The 24,602-nt window shown below is 49.8% G+C and overlaps 2 protein-coding genes across 2 annotated transcripts in view; one reads left to right on the top strand and one right to left on the bottom strand.

Annotated features, from left to right (window-relative positions):
- Positions 1–24,602, bottom strand: part of IRF4 (interferon regulatory factor 4) — a 131,471-nt gene that overhangs the window by 15,605 nt on the left and 91,264 nt on the right. The window lies entirely within an intron of this gene.
- Positions 1–24,602, top strand: part of EXOC2 (exocyst complex component 2) — a 176,362-nt gene that overhangs the window by 131,922 nt on the left and 19,838 nt on the right. The window contains exon 23 of the mRNA XM_004596494.2: positions 3,372–3,513. Within this exon, the coding sequence (XP_004596551.2) occupies positions 3,372–3,513 (142 nt within the window). The remainder of the gene's footprint in view (positions 1–3,371; positions 3,514–24,602) is intronic.

Genomic DNA, 24,602 nt, shown 5'->3' with positions numbered 1-24,602 from the left:
GAGAGAGAGGGAGCAAGAGGTGACCCGTTCACTGGTTCTCTCTCGCGATGCGGCTGGGCCAGACTGAGGGCGGGAGTCAGGCCCTCCGTCCTGGTCTCCCACGTGGAGACCAGAGGAGCAGAGGTGATACCGACTTCTCAAGCAGTGGCTTAACTCATCCCTCCGAAATGTCCACTCCTTCTCCCACTTTGTAAAACAGATTAAGGTGCAATGTACAGGCAGCGAAATGCCCACTGGTGACCATGTGAAGTGGTGTCTTCCTACGTATGTGCCACAGAAGGTGAGAGGCACTCTCCACCTGCAGGCACCCCCTCTCACCTGTGGGTAGCTTTGCCCCTTGTGGGGTTTGCTGTAAGTGGGAGCCATGCAGTTTGTGGCCATTTGTGTCTGGCATTTTTTACTCCAATTTTCTTTTCTTTTCTTTTTTTTTTTTTTTTAGAAGAATCATCTAAATTGTGTGTGATTTTTTTTTTTCCTTCTAGCGCTGTTGAGCATTGGGTTGTGGCTAAAGTTGCTGTGAGCATCCTTGGTCAGTTCTTGGTGCTCTCCTACCTTGGGTGGACATTGGAATGGGATCGCGCATCAGGAGCCTGCCGGCCGGAGCTGTAACTCAGCGGTGTCTCATCCCCACTGAGCCAGTGTCAGTGTGTGAGGGCTCCAGCGGCACCAAGTCCTTGCCAGCACTTAACATGTATCTGTTCTACCATTCTCATCATTGCTTTATTCGGCTTTGCCTGATAAATAGTGATGCAAACAGCTTTTGTATTCACATCTGACTTTCAGAGGTTTTTTTTTTTTTCCAAGTTTGTGTAACCCTAGCTTGATTTTTAATTGCATTATCCTGTTAGTAACTTTTGCAGTTCTGCGTGCATAAAAGTCCTTTGCCACATGTGTATACACAAGTAAATAGAGATTTTTAATAGAAATTTTCAGTGTTGATGAGATCCAGTTTGTTGAATTTTCAGTATGTGTAGCTTTAGAGCTCATCAAAATATCTACTTGTTCTATGGTCCTGGAGGTTGAAAAAAAGTGAGAGCATCCGTGAGTGGCGCTGTGTCTGATTCTGTCCTCCGTTTATCGATCTGTCTGTCCCTCCATCATGCTGGTGTCACCTTATATTATTTATTGTAGCTTTATGGTCGGTCCTGAAGAGATGTGTCAGGTTCTCCAACTTCATTCTTCTCAAATTGTGTTTGCTATTCTACATCTTTGTCATTTCTAGATGAATTTCTGCCCCCCCCCAAAAAAAAGGCCCTTAGTGGTTCATTCCATTTTGAGATTAATAATGTTGTCCTATTTATATGTTTAGGCTATCTTTAATTTCTTTTGGCAGTGTTTTATAGTTCAGTAGGAGTTATATATAGTACAGATTTTATACTATTGAAGCTAATATAAATTGTATACATTTTGGTATTTAAATATAGACATATAATTGGCTTCCCTTCACTTTGTATGCTGCCTTGCGAAATCTGTCCAGCTTTATGGAATTGTTAAATACATAATAATGTCTTCTGTGAATAAAAGCAGTCTTGCTTTTTTTTACCTGACGGGTTTTTCTTGGGCTGCTAGTCTGAGCTGTAGTGCCGAGACGAGGCTCCCTACCTCATTCTTCAGTGGAACCAGCCTCCTAAGACAAATGGACAGAATGGACTGGCTGCGTCAGGCTCAAGTCAGGAGCTGAGAGCTCTGTCAAGGATACAGGGTCTCCCACGTGGGTGCAGAGACCAAGTATGTGGCCCTCGTCTGCTGCATCAGCAGGTGGCTGGGTTGCAAGAGGAGTGGAATTCTGTTCCAGACCCTCCGATACAGGATGCAGGTGGTCATGCAACAGCTAACCCACCGTGCCACAGGGCACACCTGCCCATGCAGCAGCTAACCCACCGTGCCACAGGGCACACCTGCCCATGCAGCAGCTAACCCACCGTGCCACAGGGCACACCTGGACTCCCCTAGATGCATGTGTATGAACTTCCCTTTGTAAGCTTGTGGATGTTCTGGTCTGGCGTTGGGCAGAGACTTGTATCCGGCAGGCCAGGGGTAGAGCTGCAGACCTGCCACTCATCTCCCATCTCTCCTGCTAACCATGAGCTGCTGTGCTGGGCATTCTAGCCACCCCCTGCAGCTTGGCCACACACCCCTGGGGCCGGCACCAGCCTCTTCACCCTTCCTCTGCTCCTACAGCATCCTGTCTCTCTTGTGATGTACCTGTACGACAGAGGGAGAGCCCTAGGACTGGGCCCTCGTGGAGCAGTACAGGACAAAACTACTCAGCTGTGAGTTCTTACCAGCAGCCGAGAGAGCTACACTTGAATTGGATGGCAGCAGGGTTGATCTATTTCCTGTTAGTGATACTTTCCAGATGAACTCATTATTACCAGCAAAGCACACCTGTGTTACTTTCAGTGGTTTCATTCCTATTGTTTCCTGGCTGTTATAACTTAGTATTTATAATGCCTGACAGAAATGGTCTAGCACAACCATCCTAGAATCATCCTGCCGTCCACCTGTGGGGAGTTACTGCTCCTCCTGTACATACCCAGTAGTTATGCCATGAGGGGCCTTTATTGTTAATTGCAGATAGAATCAAAATAGCGTTTTTGTAAGAAGCTGGCAAGTTCTTCTAAGACATGTTAAAGGCCCGGTGTGTTGGCCTAGCAGCTGAAGTCCTCACCTTGCACATGCCAGGATCCTATATAGGTGCTGGTTCTAATCCTGGCAGCCCTGCTTCGATCCAGCTCTCTGCTTGTGGCCTGGGAAGGCAGTAGAGGACAGCCCAAGGCCTTAGGATCCTGCACTCATATGAGAGACCTGGAGAAAGTTCCTGGCTCCTGACTTTGGATCGGCCCAGCTCCGGCTGTTGTGGTCACTTGGGGAGTGAATCATCAGACAGAGGATCTTCCTCTCTGTCTTTCCTCCTCTCTGTATATCTGATTTTGTAATAAAAATAAATCTTTAAAAAAAAAAAAAGACATGTTGAAATTTGGGTTTAGCCTGGTAGCTCAGTTGGCTAATCCTCCCCTTGCAAATACCAGGATCCCATATGGGTGCCGGTTTGTGTCCCGGCTGCTCCACTTCCCATCCAGCTCCCTGCTTATGGCCTGGGAAAGCAGTGAAGAATGGCCTAAAGCCTTGGGCCTCTGTACCAACATGGGAGACTCTAAAGAAGTTCCTGGCTCCTGGTTTTGGATCTGCTCAGCTCTGGCCATTTCAGGCCCTTTCTGGAGTGAACCAGTGGATGGAAGATCTTTCTATCTGCCTTTGTCTATTAATCTGTCTTTCCAACAAAAATAAATAGATCTTACACGGAAACATGTTGAAATTCTATTTTCTGAACTCTCAAGTAGGCAATTCATACTCTTATGTGTTTGTAGGTTAGCATGGCTTCGTTGAAAGAGCTAGACCAGAGACTCTTTGAAAACTACATTGAGCTGAAAGCAGACCCCATTGTGGGCTCCTTGGAACCTGGAATTTACGCCGGATACTTTGACTGGAAAGACTGCCTGCCTCCAACAGGTGCGTAAGTGAAGGGCTTGCGGTCCTCTGGTCCAGCGTGACTGTAGGGCTCGGGGGTGGGTGTGCCTCCCTGGCAGGTGAAGGGCCTGCAGTCCTCTGGTCCAGCGTGACTGTAGGGCTCGGGGGTGGGTGTGCCTCCCTGGCAGGTGAAGGGCCTGCAGTCCTCTGGTCCAGCGTGACTGTAGGGCTCGGGGGTGGGTGTGCCTCCCTGGCAGGTGAAGGGCCTGCGGTCCTCTGGTCCAGCGTGACTGTAGGGCTCGGGGGTGGGTGTGCCTTCCCTGGCAGGTGAAGGGCCTGCGGTCCTCTGGTCCAGCGTGACTGTAGGGTTCGGGGGTGGGTGTGCCTTCCCTGGCAGGTGAAGGGCCTGCGGTCCTCTGGTCCAGCGTGACTGTAGGGCTCGGGGGTGGGTGTGCCTCCCTGGCAGGTGAAGGGCCTGCAGTCCTCTGGTCCAGCGTGACTGTAGGGCTCGGGGGTGGGTGTGCCTTCCCTGGCAGGTGAAGGGCCTGTGGTCCTCTGGTCCAGCGTGACTGTAGGGCTCGGGGGTGGGTGTGCCTCCCTGGCAGGTGAAGGGCCTGCAGTCCTCTGGTCCAGCGTGACTGTAGGGCTCGGGGGTGGGTGTGCCTCCCTGGCAGGTGAAGGGCCTGTGGTCCTCTGGTCCAGCGTGACTGTAGGGGTTGTGCTGGGTGTGCCTTCCCTGGCAGATTTATGTCAGTGATGCTTTTCTTTTGATTTGCATTTTTCTCATAAGCTGGAGAAAGGTAAGAAGATGAATTTGATTTTTTACTTTTTCCTGGCTTAAATCCACTTCTGATAGTTTGGAATGTGCAACATTACTCCAGGTTAGTGGCTTAAAGTTCTTCTCGAGTTCCAGAGAAGAATCATCTATTACTCCTGGCAAAAGTTGATGATGGTAGTTACATTCCTTCCTTCCTCTGACACCCCTGCTCTGCATAGAGTGACAGCGAGCGACCGTTTTATGCCAGGACCTTGTGACCACCACTTATTTAAGAACTCTAACCTCTTCCGTGTTGACCTAGTTTTGGGTGCTCGGCAAGGCGAAGGATGGAGGGGAAGATGTGTCGGGGTGTGATGAGTGTAGAGTTGGCGAGGAAAGCCGCTGGAACCATTTCACGCACGTTTGTAGGTCGTCACTGCCTTCTGCATCGGATATCAAATAGTTATTTCTTTGTATGAAACAGTGGGGATTACACACAAGCAAGCCCCCTGTTAACATTTTCTGTAGATGTGGTCCTGTGTAGAAATGGTCAAACTCACAGTAACTACATGGTCTGTTCGGATGGATGCACCCGGGGGTTACTAAGGGATTTGGCTCAGTCTCCCTTGTTCGGACTAAACCCGTGCAGTCATTTCTGGTTTTCACTGTGGCAGCACTTGTGTTGGATAGCGTTTACGTTGTTGGTTTTGTGCCTCTGGCGTGTGTTGCATAGTGTTTGCGTGCAGGGCTGCCAGAAGGCTCGCCTGAACAACCGTAGTTATGACATTCACGGTAATCGGTGCAGCCAGAGCTTTTTTTCTGATTTTTCTGAGATGAACGTTCTTGTAGTCATATGAGGCCTTGATCCTCCGGCTAGCTTTCTCCCCGTGAACCCATCGCTTTGCTGTTAGACGCCAGTGGACATCCCACGTCCATCTCTTTCATGTGTGAATCACATCCTTCTAGTATCTTGCTTAGAATTCCTATAGTCTGTTCTTCCCAGCTCGCTGTCTGCACCCCTGCCCACCTCCCACCCCCAGCCCCAGCCTGCCCCCTGCCTTTGGCCTCCTCTGCCTCTGTCATGCTGAAAAGCTCAAACTTGTCAAAAAGGAAGTGGATCCTCTCTGCCTCCCTGCCTAACAGGTCCTCAGGGGGACTGTCACTCCGGCACAGAGGGAGTGTTAGCGGGCACTCAGGCAAGTGCCAGGTGTGGTCCACCTCCTCCCAGGCAGCAGGCAGGGCCTGCCCAGTCCCTGCTCACCCTGACATCCATCCAGACTTGCTGGGCCCAGCATCCCCTGGAAAGCCCCTCCCCGACAACCACCCACCTCCCTGTGTCCCAGGGCGGGTTGACAGCTCCACCTTGTGCATGGAGGACATAATACTGTGTCCTTGCTGGGCAGCCCTGCAGGGGTGGGCTTTCTCACACCTGCCCTCCCAGTGCTTGGCACAGCCCTGACCCACAGATGAGTGAAGGTTGCTTGCTTAGCAATCTGCAGCCTTCACACTGCTTAGTCTGTCTTCCAAGTGTCTGCTCGGTGGTGCACAGTAGCTTTTTGTCAAGGTTTTTTTTCCCCCTAGCAGATAAAACTTGCAGTGTTCTAATTTTCATTGTTCTTCTCATTCACTTTTGAAAAAGAAGTAGCCAGCGTGTAAGTATATTGGGATCTGCTGAATTGAGTTAAAGTACTGAGCTCTCGTTTCCTTCTGTGAGTCTCCCAGTGGGAGCTGTGTGCGTCCTCAGTGTAGACCAGGTGCACTGCAGTTCAGAGGCGCTCAGGTGCATCTGACACACCAGCAGCTCGGGGTGGCATCACACGCACAGAGTAGTGCTTTGCCCAGAGACCACTTCAAAACCCCCATGTTCCTCGGTGACCAGCAAGTCTCAGACATCAGCCGTTAGCACCTGACGGGTGGATATCCCGGGGGATGAAGGTACTTGGCGACGTTTCTGTGAGACCCAGAGGCCGCAAGATGCCAGGGCTCCGGTTACCCTCCCACGTTGGAATCAGTCACCAGAAATGGGGGGGCTCCCTCCCATCTGTCTTCCTGGAGCTCTCCCTGTTCCCCAGAGAAATGGGGGTTACTTGCCACTGAAGCCAGAATGGACTCTGTCCTCTCTGCCAGCCCTCTCCTGCTGTGTCCCAGCCAGGCTCTCTTAGTGTGGCCCCGCATGGCAGGAGAGAATTCCTGAGGGTGTGGGATGCAGGACTTTCTTCTCAGCAGCCTACATCATAAAGAAGTATCCTTGGAAACAAGACATCCATGTACGATGACCTGTACCCCCGGGCACATTATTAAGGCACAGTGATGTGGCTGTTGGTAAGTGGCTGTTGGCCCTAAGACAGGGAATCGCTGGGAGTTAACAGGAAGAACAGGTGTGTTCAGTAGCGATGCTAGATCAACATTAGAGATCGTCGGTTTCCATTGCATCCAGCTAAATTAAAATCTTGAGGATTTGCCAGCTCTCAATTGTAATGTATCTGTTTAAGACATTAAAAGTCCTTTCTCTGTTATCTTTGTGTGTATTTTTTTTTTGGAAGATTAGTTTATTTTCCTTGAAAGCATATCAGAGAGAAGGAGAAAATCATCCACAAATCAGCACAAGTGCCAGGGTGAGGAGCCAGGAGCCACTGCTGGCCTCCCCTGTGTGTACAGGGTCCCGAGGACCTGGGCCATCCTCTGCTGTTTTCCCAGGTCATCAGTGGGGAGCTGCAGGGGAAGTGGAGCAACCGGGACTAGAACCAGTGCCCACGGGGTATACCGAAGCTGCAGGGCCCCCTTGGTATGTTTTTAACCATTACACTGGGGCCTGGCGTGATAGCATAGTGGTTAAGGTCCTCGCCTTGCACACGCCGGGATCCCATATGGGCACCAGTTCTGGTCCCGGCGGCCCTGCTTCCCATCCAGCTCTCTGCTTGTGGCCTGGGAAAGCAGTTGAGGATGGCCCAAAGCCTTGAGAACCTGCACCCGCGTAGGAGTCCCGGAAGAGCTCCTGGCTCCTGGCTTCAGATTGGCTCAGCACCAGTCTTTGCAGTCACTTGGGGAGTGAACCATTGGACAGAAGATCTTCCTCTCTATGTCTCCTCCTCTCTGCATATCTGTCTTTCCAATAAAAATAAATAAATCTTTGAGCTATTACAAACCAAGGATAGGAGTCAGGATTCGCAGTCTAGGGATAATCACAACATCGGTCTCCACGGTAGCGTGCAGCCTTGTGGAATTCCCTGATACAAATTGCAGTTCTGCTGACCGACCGACGGTAGGTGGCAGGGCTTTTGTTAAATTTAGCCCAGATTTTCTTCTTGAAATAAACTTCCTTTCATAAGACAGTAGTGCATGAGACAGTAATACCAGCAACTTGTTTGCACTCTCTTCAGATTCCAGAAGCTTTTAGGAGTGCTCAGCGTCTTTCACTTTTGTTGACTATCTGGTTCTGTTCTTCGTGTCGTTTCTGCTCCACTATTACTAACCGAGCCTCGGCCTGGCGTAGTCATACAGGGATTGTTAGTTTAACATTGACTTAAATTGATACTTCATGTAAAGTGAACAACCAAAGTACTTTAACTGTTAATCTTCCAACATAATTTCAATTAACGTCTTCAGTATTATCTTTAGAATGTTCGTCTCCCCAAGTTGAATTCTGCAGATCGCACAGGTAACTGGCTACTTATTGCTATAGTTAACAATAAATTTAGTTTCCGATTCTGTTGGTAGTGATTAAAAAAAAATCCGGTTGATTAATTTCATGATTCAAGAACAGATATCCGTTAAAGTGATAGCTCTGTTGTTGTTTTTTTTTTTTTAACCTGACAGTTGGCTATTTAAATTGTCACCTCTTTATTTGTGTATATGTCAGTAAGGATGATTCTGTAGTTCTGAGTCACATAACTGATTTTTAAAGCCAACTTTTTATTTCAGAATAATTTGAAATTTACTAAACAGAAACTAAGAAGTGGTACAAGGAGTTCCCATTTATCCCACGCCCAGTTCCCTCTAAAGTTGACATCTCATTTTAGCCTTATTTTTTTTTAAACGAATGAGCCACATACAGCTTCCCTTATTGTTTCAGTCCAAATCCCTCCTCTTCCTCCCTCCCAGTGCTGCCCCTGCCATGCTCAGACTCTGGGTCCAGGTGGGGCTCCCTTGAGTGAAGGAGAGCTTACACTGTGTCCTGTGCCGGGCTCATTCCCCTTAGTCCTATCCAGTTTGCTCCAAGGGAAGGAATCCTTCTTCTTTCCTGTTGTGTGTGTGTATGTGATCATCCTCCAATGGTGACACCGTAGCTGATGCTCTGCCTTGGCAGCTGTGAACAGTGCTGCCATACGCACCGTGAGGCAGGTATCTCTTTAACACCCCATAATCTTGTGCCTAGGGGTTATGCCCAGCATGGGGCTGTTGGCCTGTACAGTGGTTCAGTTTTGGTTTTTAAAGAAGTGGCTGTGCTGTGTTCTGCACAGGCTGCCCTCATGTGCGTCCCTTGGAAGGATTCCCCTGGCCCCACGTCCCGGCCAGCATTTGCTGGTCTCTGTCGTTTGGGTAGTATCATCCTGGCAGGGCTGTGGTGATGGCTCCTTGGTTTTGATTTGCATTCTCCTGATGGTCGTGTGTCTGTCGGCCATTGGTGTTTCTTCTTTTGAGAATCGTTTGGATTCTTTGTTCATTTCTTAGCTGGAATGGTTACTTGTTATTTTTGAGTTTTCAAGTTCCTAAAATATTTTGCGGGCATAAGCCTTTGCCAGGAAAGTGCCAGGCACCTACAGGAGTTTTCTTGCATTCTATCAGATGGCTCTCTATCGACTGTTTCCTTGTTGATAGGCCCTTGTGTAGTGGAGTGCTGCACCCTGCTGCTGTTGTTGGGACCTAGTGAAAGTCCCCTCTTTAGAACATGCGCTACACGATTCCAAGTGAGGCTCCATGTCCAGCTGAGTTGTCCACGGTAACTGGCCTGGCCAAGAGGAGGGGGAGGGAGCCAAGGGCTGACAGCTGCTCTGTGTCTTCTCTGGAGTGTTTGCTCACGGCTGCACGCTGTCCCCATCAGTTATGTCCTCAGGATTGGTATGCCCGCTGTATGTGAATTTCACCATGGAAATTGTGTGACTGGAAAACAGTATAAAGTCATATTATAAAAACTGAATTACTGGAATGTGAGCACACAAGCAACAGGTATAATTAGAAACATGAAAGGTAAAAAAATAAAATAAAAATAGCCACATGTCGGTTGGGTAAGGACCAGCTTGAGATGCCAGAGTTGAACTGTAGGAGGAAGGAGAGAAAGGTATGAGAGCTGGCACACGAGTCCTCCAGGTCCTTGGCTCCTCCCCCGGCCGCCACAGGTGGTCTCCACTGGCACACGAGTCCTCCAGGTCCTCGGCTCCTCCCCCGGCCGCCACAGGTGGTCTCCACTGGCACACGAGTCCTCCAGGTCCTCGGCTCCCCCCCCCGGCCCACCACAGGTGGTCTCCACTGGCACACGAGTCCTCCAGGTCCTCGGCTCCCCCCCCCGGCCCACCACAGGTGGTCTCCACTGGCACACGAGTCCTCCAGGTCCTCGGCTCCCCCCCGGCCGCCACAGGTGGTCTCCACTGGCACACGAGTCCTCCAGGTCCTCGGCTCCCTCCTCCCCGGCCGTCACAGGTGGTCTCCACTGGCACACGAGTCCTCCAGGTCCTCGGCTCCCTGCTCCCCGGCCGTCACAGGTGGTCTCCACTGGCACACGAGTCCTCCAGGTCCTCGGCTCCCCCCCCCGGCCCACCACAGGTGGTCTCCACTGGCACACGAGTCCTCCAGGTCCTCGGCTCCCTCCTCCCCGGCCGTCACAGGTGGTCTCCACTGGCACACGAGTCCTCCAGGTCCTCGGCTTCCCCCCCGGCTGCCACAGGTGGTCTCCACTGGCACACGAGTCCTCCAGGTCCTCGGCTCCCTCCCCCAGCCACCACAGGTGGTCTCCACTGTGGCTGCTTCACAGTGCTCAAGGGACGTGGTATCCAGGGACGTGCACATTCCCGTGGGCTTCAAACCCTCAGACTTTGGGAGGACAGACTGGACTCTACACAGAGGAGCAAGGGCACACCTAATACCTGTCTTCAAGCATCTGTTTTGTTTTTAAAAAAAAAAAAATAGCACTCTGTTTCTATAGTATCTGCACTAACAGATAGATTGCAGTTCCAGTTAGAACTTGCAAACAGTGGTCGGCAGGGGCCGAGCTCGATAGCACAGTGAGTTAAACCTCTGCTTAGGGTGACACCTTCAGCTGAGCTGCCTCCAAGTCTCCGTGCTGCTGCTGCCAATACCTCTCAGCTGCGATGTATCCCAGGAGGTAGCAGGTGATAACGCCAGGCACTTGGGCCTCTGCTGCCCACCTGGCCTCGGCCTGGCCCGGCCTGGCCCAGTGTTAGCTGTTGTGGCCATCTGGGGAGTGAACCAGCCAACAATGATCCCACCAGCCCTCCCACCAAGTAGCTGTAAATAAGTAAGTAGACTGACTGATGTCTGTGACTGAGGTGTTCATTTCAGGGCTGGTCACCCCGCTCCCCGTAACTGATCCCGATGGACCTCCAAAGATCCACTCCTTCCAGTTTAGGATTATCTCGAGCAGTAGGATTTGGGAAATATTCCCTGAATTAAGTGGAGGTGCATCCCGAGTCACTAAAGCCATCACCAAAGCCCTGACACAGCTGAGGTGGCACCTTAAAGAAGGCGGCTTAGGTGGGAGTAGGAGGTGGAGGCCGGTTCACTCCCCAAAAGGCTGCAAAGTCAGACTGGGCCAGGCTGAAGCCAGGAGCGTGGATCTCTGTCCGGGTCTCCCATGTGAGTGTAAGAACCAAAACATTTGGGCCATCTTCCACTGCTTTCCCAGGCACGTTAGCAGGGAGCGGGATCGGAAGTGGAGCAGCCAGGTGTTGAACTGGACTCATATGTGGGATGTTGCCATCATAGGCTGCGGCTTAACCCTCCACTTCATGACACCGGCCCCTCTGTTTTAACGTTAATAACAACAGCTTTTAAAATCTCACCAAATGTTTTGCTGAAATTTTGTGACACGTTTACTGTAATGCATTTTTAGGACTGGCACAGGAGCCGGTGCAGTATAACTTTCTGGTTGAGATAGTCTCAGTTTCTTGGTGCTGCTGTAACAAAGCCCCTAGATCCAGAAGTTTCTATAAACCAGGAATGTATTTCCTCAGGCCACTGGAGGAAGACCAAGGTGCCAAGCAGCAGCTCTGGCGTCTCCTGACGGCTGCTGCCTGCTTGGGTGGTGCCTCCAAGCAGCATTCCCTGGAGCCCAGGAGTACCGCACCCTCGCGTGGGTGAAAGCAGAAGGGCGGGTGAGATCCCGCTCTGCCCTGTGGACTTTCATGCTGCTCATGAAGGGGTATGGGGATGAGATTGGGCTCTTGGGCAAGGGCACCTCTCTCTGTGGCATCCTCAGGCATGCCCCCTGGCGGTTGGACCCAGTATTACAGGAGAGTGAAAATGCACTGCCCATCCGAGTCTGGAACACCTGAGTAGCACCCCTGTGCTCTGCCCGAGTTTCAAACCAAGTGAGGAAGAAGGCAGAGGCATCAGAGGACAGAGAAGATACCAGGAAGAATGACTCAGCAATAAAGGCTCCATGGGCTCCTGCAGCCTCCTGCCTAGACCCTGAGACACACCAGGAGGGAGAGGGCAGGGGGAAAAGGGTTGAAGAGTCTGTTCCAGGAGCCCAGAGGAGCGTGAGGGGCCGTTCTCCTTGAAAACTCAGGTGAATAAAAGCTATCGTATTTCACACCATTGCACCATTTCCTGGATGGGTAGAGGGATAAAGGCCTTTTCCCCTTCTAACTAATATTGATATTAGCTGATATTAATTACAATTATTGATGTATACCGTATGGTCACCTCCCGTTGTAATTAGTGTTAAATAACTATAGCCAGTTGATCATTCTCTCTCTCTCTCTATCTCTCTCTCTCTCTCTCTCTCTCTATATATATATATATATATGCATATCCAGCAAGAGATAGCCAACCATGGATATTGCAGCCAAAGATGTAAACTGATAACAGCAAATAAAAATAAATGGCATTCCATTAACACACAGAGAAAACTGTGGTGGACATTAGGCATAGCAGTGAGGACACTGCCCAGCATGCCCTGAGCAGTGCCCGAGACCAGGTCCACCTTCCTCCTGGTGCCACGTGACGGCTGCAGGAGGCCTGGGGTGTTAACCACCCATACTTGGCTGTTGGTTCCCATGAAGGCTCCCGGTGCTACCTGGCCCAGACCCCAGCTGTTGCAGGGTCTATGTCAGGAATGAGCCAGTGGATAAAAGGTCTGTCCATCTCTCTCTGCCTTTCAGATAACATCAAAATAAATTTTTGCATCGTTAGTTGCTATGACAAATGGAACACAGCCCACAGAGGCAGTTTGTGCAGCTGTAAGTTGACTCCAGGCTGGTGTTGCTGTCAGCAGCTCTTGGTGCTCCTGGTCCGACCTCAGTGCCTGCTACCCTACCCACAGTCGCCACGTGGGCAGAGTTGACTGCATCTGCTTCCAGGACCCGCTCGTTTGCAGGCCCATCCCAACCCCGCTTCTTTTCCTTCCAGTCCCTGCGGCATCATCCTCCCTGTAGCCTCTTTCTCATCAGCATCGGTTCACTTTCCTTGCAGAGACGACGGAGGAAACTTGCATCACTCAGCCACCACCGTGGGGCCTGCGGCCTGCTCCCTGCTGGACATGCTGCCCTCCTTGTCCAAGCCCCTGCTGCTCAGTGCCCTTCTTGGGTGCCAGAGTGTGGCCGAGTCCTCCTTAGCCAGTTGATTCTTTCATGCACTGTGGCTTCCAGGCCTTGGGGCCCCTCACGAGGCTCCGTGTCCCTTTCATCCCCACCTTGCAGATGGTGGTCTCTGTTCTCCAAGGCACTGGCTCTCTCTGCTGGCCAACATGTATGCATGGCCCCCGGCTGCAGTAGCACTCGCCAAAGAGCTTGACCCATCAGTCACCTAGACTCCTGCCCTAGTCTGTCCTCTGCCTTTGCAGTCTCACCCCACTCAGAGTCTGGATCCCCCGACCTGCAGGCGTAAGGGGGAGAGGTGGGCTGGGTCCTGGTTGGAACTGACCCAGCTGATCCCTTGCTAGTCACCCGAGGGGACGTGGCCACTGTTCATACCGGCCGTCCCCTTCCTGGATACCCTTGTCCACACCACTTCCCTCATGTGACTTTGCTAGTTGTCCGCCAGGAACCCACCTGGGCCTGGCTCAGGCACTTCGGTTTGTGCCCAGTGAGCCTTCTCACAGTGGGTTGCCCACACATCACCCCACTGGCTGTCATGCCTGTCTAGGTCCTCTCCTTGCATTATTGCCTCTCCCTGTGCCCACCCCTCCCATGCCGGCTGGTTCACAGTGAGCCTTTGGCCACAGAATTACACAGTGACACTTGATGAGGGACACCTTGGCAAGAATTATTCATTAGGAAAAGGAAACATTCATTAATTCAAATGCCAACTTGGAGGTGTGTGTTTGTGTTTTAATGTATTTGTTTATTTGAGAGGTAGCTGGTGGCCAGTTGGAGAAGCAGGAGAGGACAGGAGAAGCCCATCTTGCCCTGCTTCTCCTTTAGTGGTCACAGCAGCCAGGACTGGGCCAACCTGAAGCCAGAGCCAGGAACTCAACTGGGGTCTCCCGCTTGGTGGCAGGAGCCCATTGGCATGACTGTCACCACTGCCTCCCAGGGTCTGCATGAACAGGCAGCTGGGAACCAAACCCACGCTCTCTGATGCAGGGCCACGCCGCCCCACCCTGCAGGTGAAACTCCAAGATGGGTATTCTCAACTGGAGAGCAGATTGAATCAGCCAGTCCTCGTTCTGTCACTGTCAGGGAAGGTCAGTGTTGGTTCATGAGGCCGGGTGAAAGTTACTGGAGGTGACATTCGGACCACTCATTTAGGCAGAAATCCATGTAATAGCAGGGACTTCGGAAACAGTCACACCTTTCCAGATGCATTCAGGAGGGGATCCCCAGGCCTCACGGCGTTCTTCGGGCACCGTGGCCAGTTTGGGAGGACTGTCTTCCCAGTATGTGGGCGTATTGGCACTCAGAACATGGGGAAGGGCTCACCCCTCCATCCGCCCGACCATCTGTGCCCCCATCCCCTGTGGCACAGCACTTGATGCTGTCTGTCTGGTGACCACGGTTGCTACCTGAGGCAGGCTTCAGTCTTTGGAGGGAGACGTCTCATCCATCTGCAGGAAAAGCCTTCCCGCCGGGGCCCTTCTTGATTCCATTGAAAACGTGTCAGAGGGAGATTTCCGGGGTCTTGTGTGTGCTGTGTTCTGTATTTCCTAAGGAGGGTAATGCTGGTTGATCTAGTATTATTATTGTAGCCTAGTTCATCCTCTGCGCTCCAACACTGTCTCCTGCCTTTATAAACAGTTTCAGTGTCAGTGCCGTGGAACCTGCCTTCCAGGGCCATGAACATTTGGTTATAATTTCTCTAACTGCCAAGGATTTTCCAGTAAAGCTAAATTTTGGCTCTCATGGACCTCAATGTGAAATTTATTAACCTTGAGATGACTTGTGGCCTACATATTTTCTTCATTGCATCTCTTATCTGCTGAAGTATTTATTATGTATTAAATTGATAGCTGTAAACTATGTTGCTTGGCATCCTGGTAAACGGATGGGCCTAAATCATTCTAACACATGTTTTGTTATGGAAACTCTTAGGTATCCATCAGAATATGTGTAAAAAGTCCCGACTGACCTCCTGGCCAGCTTTGGCAGCCCTCAGCTCATGACCAGTCCAGCTGAATCTGTACCCCACTGCCTCCAAACTTCTTTCATCTTATTTTGAAGCAGATCCCAGCCATTAACATCATTTCATCCATACATGCATCAGGGAAAGACTGACTTTTTGTTTTTTGTTTTTCAGGATACTCTATTGTAATACCATTGTCAGAGCTGGGGGAGGCGGGGAAGCAGTAATTCCTAGTCCCATCCACTATCCAGTCATTGTTTTCAAATTCTTGTAGAACTTTATAGACTCTTCTCAGATGGGCATTTAATCAAGTTCAGTGTGTTATGCCCGTACATGTTTTTGTTTTGACTCTTACTGTCCAACCTCGTTAGTCCAGTAAGTCCTGTTCTTTGTTCTGTTGATATTCTCGCATTCTGGATTTTTTCAGATGGCTTGCTTGTGAGAAGTGTAGCAGGCTCCCCGTTCCCTTCCGTTTCTCTAAACCGGTGTGGGCAGTAAGGAACTCTGTCAGCTTTAGTCCTGGTTTTGTTTTCAATGTGTCGTGTTCGGTTGTCTCTGAGACTGAAAGTCGGGTTCAGCCGTTGCGTTCAGCCCGTGAAGTGCTTCACAAACATGCCCTCTGACAGATGCACACCAGGTGTGGTTTTTGCCATGATCTATTTCCTACCTTGGATTCAAAATGAATGAATCTTAGCTGAAACATTAAAAAAGAAAGGAATGACAGTTTGAGCACACTTACAAAGCTGCAGGCAGTCACCTTTCCCTGGCTTCTCTGCCCACATTCCATCACTGCTAGGCCTCACCTCTCCTGGAACTGCTGATAGCACACAGACCAGAAACAACATTATTATATCCATTGTCCCGTCTAAGCAGCACACAGGGACCATGCTCAGGGGATTACCTGTCCTGGGTCAGCCAAGAGTCGAGGTGCCGGAGTAACAGAAGCACCTGGCCAGACAGAGTGAGGGCCCCTGCTTCACAGGCCTTTTAAAGGGGCTTGTGAGGGGAGTACCTTCCCCTCTCAACTGATAGGTGAGTCACAGGTGGGCAGGAGCAAATACCCAGGTGGTGGGGGGGAGTGGCTGAGGATGGAATTATCATCCCATTGCTGTTGGGACCCACCTTCAGATAGAGGGTGGGGGACACAGCCACATTCCATTTGCCCACTGTCAATGAATGGGTGAGACCTAGCAAGAGTGAAATGTGGGCAGAGAAGCCAGGGAAAGGTGACTGCCTGCAGCTTTGTAAGTGTGTCCAGGTTATTCATTGCATGTCTCTTAGGATAGCTTACATTGTTAGGGAAGCTGGGACATAGGTCTTCAGCTTAACGGATGGAGTTAAAGGTAATGACCATTTGTTCCTCTCGGGGCTATGTTTGGTTGGTTATGATTGGTTGGATTGCCATATGGACTTGTGATTTGCAATTTCTATTATGCTGTATTGTCACCAAGCTTGGTTAATAGACGCCTTAGCAAACCTTAAAAAAAAAAAAAAAGGAAAGGAAAAGAAACAGCTCTGTGATGCTGGTACAGCGCCTGTTGGCTTCAGCCCACCTGACCTTCTTGCCACCTGCCCTTGAGGCGCAGCTGGAGCCCACTGAAGCGTGCGTTCTGAACATCAAGGTGGAATCAAAGCTTGTGTCTTTGAAATCTGTTGAGTTTTGCCTAACAGTCCATGATGAAGAGAGGAGTCCTCAGCTCCATGATGGAGGCATGGAGCCCTAACACCCCTCCTCCCCACCACCCGCGGTCAGGAACTGAGGGCCGTGTGCAGTGTCATCCAAGGCATTGTCGGAGCCTGGGTGAGTGTGCAGCTGGAAATCTCAGACTTTCTCTGCTCCTCACCGCCATCCAGAAGGGTGTCCCGTCTTATCAGCAAGCTCACCAGTGCACCTAAGCTCTGCATCGTGTCAACAGTGTGAGAAATACCTTTAGAATGAACCACGCAGGCTGCAGCTCGGTGTGGAGCAAGATGTATCAAAGCACTTTAGGGGCAAATTAAAGACAATGTTAATAAAAATCTTTTTCATTACACGTTGTAATAACTACCCAAGTAAGTTACACATTTAGTTAAAATGTAGAGTCAGTTTTTGGATTGATTTACTTCAGTTTTATGATAATAACTCATACTGATAATCAATATTTTTTCAGTGACAACCAAAGTAAATTCATAAATATGAGATAAATTGAAAAGTCCATTTTGCTTTTTCTGTAACTGGTGTCACTTCTGGTTTTGAATGTTTTGACAACCTGTGATTATAGGAGCAAGTTTGTGTGTTCAAGGATTTCAATAGTGGGTTTCCTGAAGTCATCAACACGTACAGTCACCTTCTTTTAATAGGATGGTATGAAAGACAGTCATATTCTTATATTCTGTGGTTGAGTTGCATTAATGAAAAGGAAATTGCTTGAAGTTTTTCCCTCCTCCTTTAAATGATTTTAAAAATCTTGTTTGAGAGGTGCAGAGGCAGACAGAGAGGAACTCCCATCTCCTGGTTAACTTCCCGAACACCTGTGAGTCGGGGACTAAAACCAGGGGCCAGGAACTGCATCCCAGTTCCCCACAGAGGTGGCCGACCCACCATCACGGCAGCCTCCTGGGCTCTGCGCTGGCGGGAAGTCAGGAGGCAGAGGGCTGAGGCGCCTCAGCTTTGCAGTAGGGTGCATGACATGTTGATAGCCAAGCCACCTGCCCATCTGCTGCGTTCTTATCCCCTTTCTTTGTGATAAAAAACTGAATATGTGGCCTTTTTTTTTTCGTTTTTAAGCTAGAGCCACACTACTTGTGCACACGGCAGCACTACACAAAGCCAAGTGATTTGGGGTAGGGAAGTGACTGTAGACCTGCTCCACAACCCATTAAGGCAGGCCACTGGGCATGTTTGCAATGACCCTGTCCCATTCCACTCGGTGTCTGAGATAAATCAATGTGCACGCTCAGCAAAAGACAACCACAGCAACTCTGTTTGAAACAGCTGGGAATTGAAAGCGAAGCCAGGATCAGATGGCAGTGAGACAGTCAGCTGGCCCACATGCAGCAGCCAGGTCCGTGCGCACAGATAAAGGGTTTAGAGGGAGCCCTCAGCTACAAAGCATGCCTGCTGCTCGCCTCCATGCTGGCCCGCCACGCTGTGTGAGTGTGAGCAAGCACAGCCCATCGCAGCGTCCAGGTCAGGGTAATGGTCACCTTTGCCCCCAGGAGCAGTGCAGCAGGCTCTGTGGATGCATGTGTGGCCTCAAGCCAGCAAGCTCCTGCTGCCTGCCGCTCCTGGAGTGGCAAGGAAGCTCATGGCTTGCTCCTGAGCCGGGATCCCTGGGACCTGCCTTGGACACACCCCCGCAGCGCTGCTCCCGGGACGGGTGTTTGGGGCCGATTGTTAAGCTTTCAGTACAACCCAGCTGGTGCAGACCAGGCCTTACTGTTGCTTCTCCTCTTGCGGTTCTCTGGTTTGTTTTCTTACTTATCGTAATAGATTAATATAGCCTTTTGTACGTTTTTGTTTTACATATTGCAGTATATAAAATGCGTTCATGTTGTGAACATATCATGATCTCTCATGTGCACACACAAGGGAGTTTGTCACTGTTCATTGTCGTGGTTGGGGAGGGGTGTGAGCTGTGAGATCGTGGTCATCAGGGCCTACCCAGGAAGGTGTGGCTTTGGCTCCAGCTGGACACTTCTGACACGAGAAAGGCCAAAGTACTTTTCTGTTTACAAACAAGAGCTTAGGACAGTTTGCAAGCCCGGCAGCATTAGGATTGACTGATGGATTGTCAAATAAGTAAGGTGATAGGAGTTGTTTCTGCATAAATAAGATTCTGGCGGGGGGCGATGGGTAGGCTGGTGTTGTGGCATAGTATGTTAAGCAGCTGCCTGCGATGCCTGTATCCCCTGTGGGCACCAGTTTGAGTCCTGGGTGCCCCACTTTTTCTGATCCATCAGCTCCCTGCTGATGCCCCTAGGGAAACAGTGGAAGACTGGCAGCTCGGAGGCTGGCACTCAGAAGCGCTTGGGAAAGGGCTCGGATGTAGACAGGCCCTCGCCGCCTCCCTCCCAGCCCCAGCAGGGCACGGACCCAGGGCTTTGTGGTGTGGTAGGCTAAATGGATATGTGACTTGCACAGAAATTACATTACTAGAAGATGAACATTGCTGCCTCCATTTCTTTCTGTATGAATGAGACTTTAAATTCCCAATTAGCAATGACTCCATATTTTTCCTACCTGCAAGCCTTTTCATTTTTTTAAGCAAGGATTCTTTTTATTTGTTTTGTTGTTGTTAAGATTTATTTATTTATTTACTTAACGAGTTTGGGGAGGGGGAGGCACACAGAGATTTTCCCACCTGTTTGATTCCCACAGTGGCTGGAGCTGGGGGCCAGTCTGAAGCCAGGAGCTTCTTGCAGGTCTCCCACGGGGAGCAGGACCCCAAGCACGTGGGCCATCTTGTGCTGTTTCTCAGGCACAATAGCTGGGAGCTGGACTGGGAGAGGAGCAGCCAGGACTTGAACCAGTGCCCACATGGGGTGTTGGCACCGTAAGTGATCTCTCTACTGGCCGTGCCACAGGGCCAGCTCTGTGTGTTGTCGGTGTTGCTACAGTGCAGCATTGTTTGTAGTTTCAGGGCCTTTTCTCCGGTTTGCTGACTCAAACTTACACTGTTAATAATTCGATTTCCTTTCTTAAGTTGCTAGGACCTTAGTGGGGCAGTGACTCTCAGTGGTAGGAAGAGAACCACGTGACACGCTCCAGGTTCCACAGGGTCATGAGCGGTGGGGCACGTGCCTGCCAGCGCTCCTGCCCTCACCGAATCACAAGGCCACACGGCTGGGCTATGGAGCACAGCTGCTGCCCAGGTCGCCAGCCTCAGCGGGGCTGCTCTCACAGATCATCAGTGTTCATTTCACGGAGATCATTATTATTATTATTCGGGGACAAAGACTTACTGAGATTTTGAGAACTGGACAGTTCTTGCCGCCTCCCCACCCCCACCTGCTTACGATGTCCCGTGTCCGGGAGTAACATGCACAGAACACAAATACTCTCCTGCCCTGCACAGTGAATAATACTGTCTTGTCACTTTCACTTGACTACCATGAAAAAAGATCATATTTGCCAAAAGACTGAATTGAAACAAAAGAGGTTAATTGTTTCAACTTTTGTTAAATTAACTTGTCCACACTGAAGTCGGAATGATGAAGCTGACACTGTACTCAGAGGGTATGAAATGTGCATAGCATTTTATGTCTGGGTAAGATGGTCTTTTTTATATATCTTACTGGAGTTGATTTTTTTTGAAGATATTGTTTATTTCAGCTGCAGTTGCAGAGACAGGATGAGACAAACAGATTCCCCATCCTCTGGTTTGTTTCCCCAGATGCCTGAAGCAGCCACGGCTGGGCGGGACCAGAGCCAGGAGCCTGGAGTTTTATCCAGGTCTCCCACATAGGGGCAGAGGCCAAAGCACCTGGGCCATCTTCTGCTGCCTTTCCTGGACCACTAGCAGGGAGCTGGGTGGGAAGTAGAGCATCCAGGACACGAGATGGCAGCACTGTGGGTTGCCGCTGTAGCGAGTGGTAGCTTTGCCTGTTACGCCGAAGTGTTGTTCTGCATACTTTAGCTTTTGAAATGGGAAGGGGATTGTTTCCCTGGCCTGTATCTGAATCGTGAGAACTGCTTATCCACGAAACGTGTAAATACTACACTCCTCAGAACAGAAGTCCTTAGCAATAGAAAATGCCATGTTATCCTTTCTCTGCTTGGTGATGTTTTCTATTAGCAGAAGGAGTTTCTCTATTCATATTGACCAATGGAAGAACATACTGATCAACTGAAACGAGAGAATGAGAGAGTCTTGGGTTGAAAGTAGGAGCTGCAGTGACCACAGTGTCCATTTAATTGCTGAGAGGAGAGGGCACCCTTCCCTCGAAGGTCACATGCCACATAGGAGGAGATGTTTGTCAATTTGGATCCGAATAAACTGCCTCAGGAAAACCTGGGGCTTAACCTCCATCCTCATTCCAACAGAAACTGATTTTGTTGCAAAAGACTTAAGCCTTCTTGTCTAGCCAACACAGACAGGATTTCTAGTTCCTTCTAACAGGTGACAATTTGGATGTGTCTTCAGGCTATAATTGAATAGATAATCACTTGACAAAACAATACCCCAAAGTCCTTTTTATGTATTGTTTCAGTTTGACAAATTAAAAAGTACACTGTGGGCTATTTATAGTATTTTTCAATCTATTTTTATCAGTAGACTAGGAGTGATGGCTGATTTAGGGCACTGGGGTTAAAAACAGGAAGTGTGGTTTATAAAGTAGGTAGTAGGAACTCCAGAGTTTCCAGAAGCCCCATTGCTGGTAGTATTGACTGAAGGGTATCGAGTTTCAAAACAACCCCAGGCTGAGTCCCTTGAGCCTTCCAAGCCAAGAGCCTTCCAATTACAACAGGAAGTGCTTCATGGAAAAGTTTGCATTCTTGGTATAGGCACAAGTGGAATAGTGGTTGTTTTCTGTCATTACTCAGTACCCTTCCTCCTCAACTCTTACACATTTTGCATACTGTCACATTAGCATAAGTCTTGTGTAACTTCTAGTAAATTTCCTTTGACCTTTATATTTGGCTGAAAATGTTTTTGTTTTCATGAAAAGTTTTGTCAAGGAAGTTGTAAGGATGTTGCACGTAGACTAGCAAACAGTGAAGGCAAAGCCTATGTAGAGACGTTATGCGTGATTGCAGTCAGAGAAGAAGTAAGGGAATAATTTTGAGTGGCAGCTTGGCAAGAGTCCATCAAAACTGAAAACCTGTTAACTTGGTGCGTCTGTCCTCAGGAATGTATCTCACCTGAATCATCCCATTAGAACACAGGAATCCATGTTCCTTGCAGAATTGTAATATCCAGGACAGAAAGGTAACACAGCCATGCGACAGTAGGAGCGTGCTTCAATAGATTACAGTACGCACACACTGTAGAATCCTAGGCAGCTGTTGAGAATTATAAGGTAGATTTATAATCACAGAAGAACTTTCTGATCAGAAAATGAGCCAAAGCCATCAACAGACACCTCACTCAAGAAGATGCAGCTAGGCACTCAACGTCATAGGTCACTAGGGATTTCTGGATGAAAACAGCAGTGAGATGTGCCATCAGCCTCCTGTTAGAATGACCAACCCCAGACCACCGCAACACCCAGTGCTGCCAAGGGTGCTGGGCAGCAGAGACTGGCTCCCCACAGGTGAGACTACATAAGGAACTTAGGTAGTAAGATCTGCCCCTCGGGAAGGCAAGTGAGCAGTCTCTTACAAACTCTACATAGTCTTCCTGTCAAAGCCTGCAGTGGCGCTGTTTGATACCTACCCCCAAGGAGTTAGACACGGACATCTAGGCAAGAAAAACCTGAAAAACCAAAGCAAAACAAAAAAAGCACTCGGATGTATAGAGCAGCCAGAACTTGGAAGTGACCAAGATGGACTTCAGTGGTGATACAGCCAGAACATGGGCATGTTACCCAGTGCTGGGGAGAAGTGAGCTGTGAAACTATCGGGTGACATGGAGAAAGCTGTATGTGCGTCCTGCGCAGGTGGAGGAAGCCAGTGGGAAGCGCTTGCCTGGTGTGCCTGGTGGCGTTAGTACTGCGGAACGACTCGGAACGACTTGGGCTGCTGGCACGGTGCATAACTGCTGCTCCTCATTTGACCACGCTTCTAGAAAATGCAACCAAACTCGGAGGCAGACTGGCTGAAGTTGTTTTGCAAGAAAGAGAGAAAGAGGACATGATAGATTACGGAAATGTTAATATATTCTGAAGAAGAGAATGTAGGGTGTAGTCCCGGGTTTTTTCAGGAAGAAAGTGTATTGCTAGGGGAGAAACAGTACCTGGAAGGCCCTGCTCCACGTTGTCACAGCTGTTGCTCTTGGGACGAGTGATGGAGGAGGGACTTTGATTCATTATTAGGCAAGCTTGTTTTTAAATCATTTCCAAAATGAAGAAAAAGAAAAGAAGAAAGACTTGATTAATCTGGAATTTTTGGACACTCAGTTCTTTAAATGCGGGCGTTTCTGTCACATGATCTGCGCAGCGGGTTTGTCCACATTATGAAGAATCAGGACCGTCACTGTAGCACTTTGTCATCTGCAAAGCAGCACTCCCTGTGTGCAGAAAGCCCGAAGCTGAAACAAGTGAACTGGTTTTGCAGTGGACATGCAAGCCCAGGGCCTTCCCTTCCACAGCTCCCCAGCTGCCAGCACGGGGCACTCGTTGCAAGGCGTCACTCCCATGAGACTGGCACACAGAGAGCCTGAGCTCCTGTTCAGCGAGCACCCTCTGGGTGCCAGTGTGGGTGCTAATCATTCATCTGAATGGTTTTGCTTCGTGCAGTTGCTCTCTCCTGCAGCCAAGAGGCAGTGGGAGGCTCCTGTGTCGCCTGAACCCCATCAACGGGTTGTGTCCACTGGAAGGCAGGCTCCCTGCCAGAGGAGAAAAGGCTTTGTGTATGTGTGACTCTACCTGGGGTCATGTGTAGCATGTGCTCATCGATGCTCAGTACTACAGTTTTGCAGTAGAGAGCCTGTTCCAGAATCAAGTGACTGCCAAACTTGATCAACAGGACAGGCTGACAAATGTACCAGGAAAGAAGGTTTTTTTTTTTTCCATCTCAGAGTACAAACACAAGATCTTCATGGCTGAAGGCAGGTGCCGGCTGACTTACAGGAAGCCCACCATGGCGAGCTGCAGCCTACAAGTCCTAGCTCACAGCAGGCGCGAGTTCTGTTCTCTCCAGGGGGAATTTCCACGCTGTGCTGCTGATAGTGATAGTCTGGACTGATAGCGTGTGGGTGGGGACACTTTCTTGGTCAGATCATCATGACACATTCTAATTTCATATTCAGAGAGTAGAGAGACGCATCTTGCAAGTGCTCAGAAAGCTGTTTCTCCTTCCCTTGCTTAAATCGCATGGAAAGTTGTGGGGGACTATCTGAGGGTAACCTTGAAAAACAATACTACTACATCGTAGTACCATGCTGTGTGTAAACTCCAAGCAACCAGTCTGTCTGCTGCGTGTTGCCTGAGCACCCTGTCCGCAGTGAGCACGTCCGTACCACGCATTGGACATTTCTCAGCCTGGCACATTGGTGCACCAACAGCAGCCCCGGTTGCTCACTGTGTTCTAACACATCTGGGCATCTGGATATCCTCCTGAGCATCTGGTCCAGGTAGAGCCCTCAGCACATGCCTGCTGGGTTACGGTTGGAAGTGAGCTCTCAGATGACAGTAAGAAAGATGAAGCTGGGCCCGACGGCGTGGCCTAGCTGCTAAAGTCCTCGCCTTGAAAGCCCCGGGATCCCATATGGACGCTGGTTCTAATCCCGGCAGCTCCACTTCCCATCCAGCTCCCTGCTTGTGGCCTGGGAAAGCAGGAGAGGATGGCCCAATGCATTGGGACACTGCACCCGTGTCGGAGACCCGGAAGAGGTTCCTGGTCCCGGCATCGGATCGGCGCACCAGTCACTTGGGGAGTGAATCATCTGATGGAAGATCTTCCTCTCTGTCTCTCCTCCTCTGTGTATATCTGGCTGTAATAAAATGAATAAATCTTTAAAAAAAAAAAAAAGAAAGATGAAGCTGATTGGGAAAG

This window comes from Ochotona princeps, chromosome 1 (genome assembly GCF_030435755.1).
Source record: "Ochotona princeps isolate mOchPri1 chromosome 1, mOchPri1.hap1, whole genome shotgun sequence".
In the NCBI taxonomy this organism is placed as follows: domain Eukaryota; kingdom Metazoa; phylum Chordata; class Mammalia; order Lagomorpha; family Ochotonidae; genus Ochotona; species Ochotona princeps.
This window is presented reverse-complemented; position numbering and strand designations above follow the sequence as displayed.